Source organism: Colias philodice, chromosome 18, assembly GCF_061535455.1.
Source record: "Colias philodice isolate Cphi_HAF_F1 chromosome 18, ilColPhil1 Martin Lab GWU primary, whole genome shotgun sequence".
Lineage (NCBI taxonomy): Eukaryota > Metazoa > Arthropoda > Insecta > Lepidoptera > Pieridae > Colias > Colias philodice.
In genome coordinates this window covers 546,785-549,817 of record NC_143103.1, presented here as the reverse complement: position 1 = coordinate 549,817, position 3,033 = coordinate 546,785, and the positions used below count along the sequence as shown (strand labels likewise).

The 3,033-nt window shown below is 36.4% G+C and overlaps 1 protein-coding gene across 1 annotated transcript; it reads left to right on the top strand.

The window, feature by feature from the left end:
- Positions 1–217: 217 nt before the first annotated feature.
- On the top strand, positions 218–1,355 carry LOC149480213 (uncharacterized). The gene has a single exon (XM_089706450.1). The coding sequence runs from the start codon at positions 312–314 to the stop codon at positions 870–872; it is 561 nt and encodes a 186-aa protein (XP_089562576.1). The 5' UTR covers positions 218–311; the 3' UTR covers positions 873–1,355.
- The last annotated feature ends 1,678 nt before the right edge of the window (positions 1,356–3,033 follow it).

Below are 3,033 nucleotides of genomic sequence, written 5' to 3'. Positions count from 1 at the left end.
ATAATAAAGATAGATATGTTCTGCGGCTTCACTCGCCTTGTTCTTGGATTAAAAGAATATTGGGCTATGTTTAAAATTTATAACCGTGCAAAATTATCCCTTTTCCGAGTTACTTTTTTTCGAGGGTAGGAGCAAAAAGTGACACACGTTTTTTTGTAAGCTATATTTAAAATTCAATTTTACATACAAACACATAGTTTTAATTTACCTGTATGTGTTAATTTTGCACCTTCACCTACCAGTTAAATCTCCATATATTAATATCCAACAATTACACACTAGAACTATTACTTCACTTTTGGAACCACACAATGGAATCTGTCAAACAATCTATGACAGACATGGCAGCGATGTTCAATGCTAAAATGGCTGAATTCCAGCGTGACCTGCACAATGTTAATAACACCAACAATTCCCAACCTGCTTCTACCAGCCCCACTTCAAAATTAGCAGCGGAGTTTAACACCTTTCGCTCCTTTGTTGTATCTTCTCTGCATACTTTGCAACTGCAAATTGAGTTCCTCTCAAATGAGTATATCAAATGGGAGATAAGAAGTCGGAGGAAAATGTTGTTATTACATGGAATACCAGAAACCTCAAAAGAAAATCCTGCGAATTTAGTTGCCAAAGTAGTGGTGGATAACTTAAAAGTATCTCAGTTTAATCAGGAAGCTATTTCCCGGTGCCATCGTTTAGGTTCAATGAAGTCTGATAAGCCCAGGCCCATTATTATTAAATTTAAAGATGTTGCTTTAAGAGACACCATTTGGTTTTCAAAGACCTCTCTGAAGGGCACTGGATACACACTGTCAGAATTTCTTATTAAGGAAAGACATGATGTTTTCATCTCTGCAAGAACCCGCTTCGGCTAAACTGTACATTATAGGGCGTGGAGTTGAGAGTCGTAATTTTTTTTGTGGTTAGCTATTGTCCTATGGAACCTAAATCTGAAATTTCACAGCGCGAAAACTTTTTGTTTTTGAGTCACGAATTTTTGAAAATCGGAAAATTTTACTCCATTTTATCTTTGAAACGCGAACTTACTGTTATGACAGTGTCAAATTGACCTACAGCGATTGTCAAACGCGTTTCATTTCAGGTAAAACATTTCTATCTAACAAAAAAAATATTATAATTTAAATTTTATTTATGAAATTTGTATATTTTTTAACAACAACATTAAAAATAATTATTATTAAGTATAGTTTTTGTAAAATAGATTAAATAAAATAAAATTATTAATATTCGCAATTTATAATTTAACAAAAATATTAATCGAAGTGTCTAGTAGTCCGCTAAACGGATGAATAAAATAAATTAGTCGTCCGATTACCGGATGAATAAAATAATTTAATCGTCCGATAACATCTATTTATCTAAGTCTAACTTATATAGTTAGGTTATCGGGGTTTCTTTAGAGAACTGCCGCACGTATTATAGGTTTATAGGCAGCGGCCGGCGAGTGCCAGAAGCGACTTTAGGGCGATTCCCACTCAAACAAAAAAAAAACTACAGGTCATACTAATGTCTATTACATTAAATCTGTCATATTTCAAATCAAAGAGCTAATGCAATATTACTAGTATTGAAAACTATTATTGTAAAGTAATAATTAATATTAATTGCTTCAGATCAATGTGGAACTGGAAAAAAATACCTAAAGCAAAGGGGGCGCAGGACTTAGAAAATTTTTGATGGAGTTGGTATCATTATAACACCTATTTATTATTGTTTTATCGTAAAGATTACGCTAATAAAAGCATGTTTTGTTGGGGCAACTTTTCTCTAAACTTGATAATTACCAAGATACATGACGGATTGTAAAATGTAAATTTTTTCAATGATGGAATATTATGTATTCAATATTAAGCTGCGAAAGTCCGAATCTAGCTAAAAAACGTTACGCTAAAATAAGCATTGCATTATCATAAGACTTGCCACAGAACCGAAGCTGTCAACCCCGAATTCCACGTGGTCTTGTTTGCCCTACCCCTAGAGTGTATGTAAAAAGCCGGAGGCGCGGAGGGAGAGCAGCCCTCGCCCGCCGTGACAAAGCTAGGGAGACGTGCGGAGCGGAGCGGCTGAGGCTGGTCGCCGAAGGCGACCAATAAGCTGAAGCTGCGAAGTGGAGTACGGGCGACCGTGCTTTGTCACGCAAGGGCGGAAGGGCTGCACTTCCCGTAGCGCCGGAGCTAAGGCAGTGTCTGAGACAATATAAAAAAGACATGAGGAGATAGGGAAAGGGTTAGGTTAGGTTTTATCATCAATCTTTGAGGGCGAATATCTCGGCCATTTTTTATTTTAGAGAAAAAGTTTTTTTTATAAAACATGCTTATTTTAGCGTTTTGAATAAAAATTATGTATTTTATGATTCCTATACAATTTTCACTTTAGATCAAAAATTTTCTAAGTCCTTACTTTGCGCCCCCTTTGCTTTAGGCGGACCAAAACTTAATTTGTAAATATCTCGAAAACTATTAATTTTCGCGCCCCCCCCTTTACAGGGGAAGTTCCTAGTACCCACCCCCCCTCTCTCCACCCCCCACTACCCCCAAATTCCACGCCCTATAATGTACAGTTTTACCCCCGCTTCGGTGTAGCCAATTGTTGGTCCAAAGATGGTTACATCATTGTTCAAGCTCCAGATGGGTCAAGACATAAGATCACAACAATGGCAGATCTTGAAACCATTCCTTCAGCTGCCGGGGGTTCAGCTTCAACAGCCACAAATTTGCCACAAGCCAATCAATCGAAGCCGGTTTCAAATGTAAGGCCCAAGAGGTTCGGCAAAGTTAAGTAAGCATTCAATGCATGTTTATTTCTATTGTATATCTTGCCCAGAAATGGTTTAGCTATTTAATTCAGTTTCTTGGAGTTATCACTATGTTAATATCTCTTCCCTTAATTTGCTATGCTTCTTTATATTTCCACATATGAGCTTTTGGTTGTAATTTAGTAATTAGTATATTCTTATCTTGTTATGTACCTACTTTAGTTATAGTTAATACATAATAATATTACTACCCTTACATT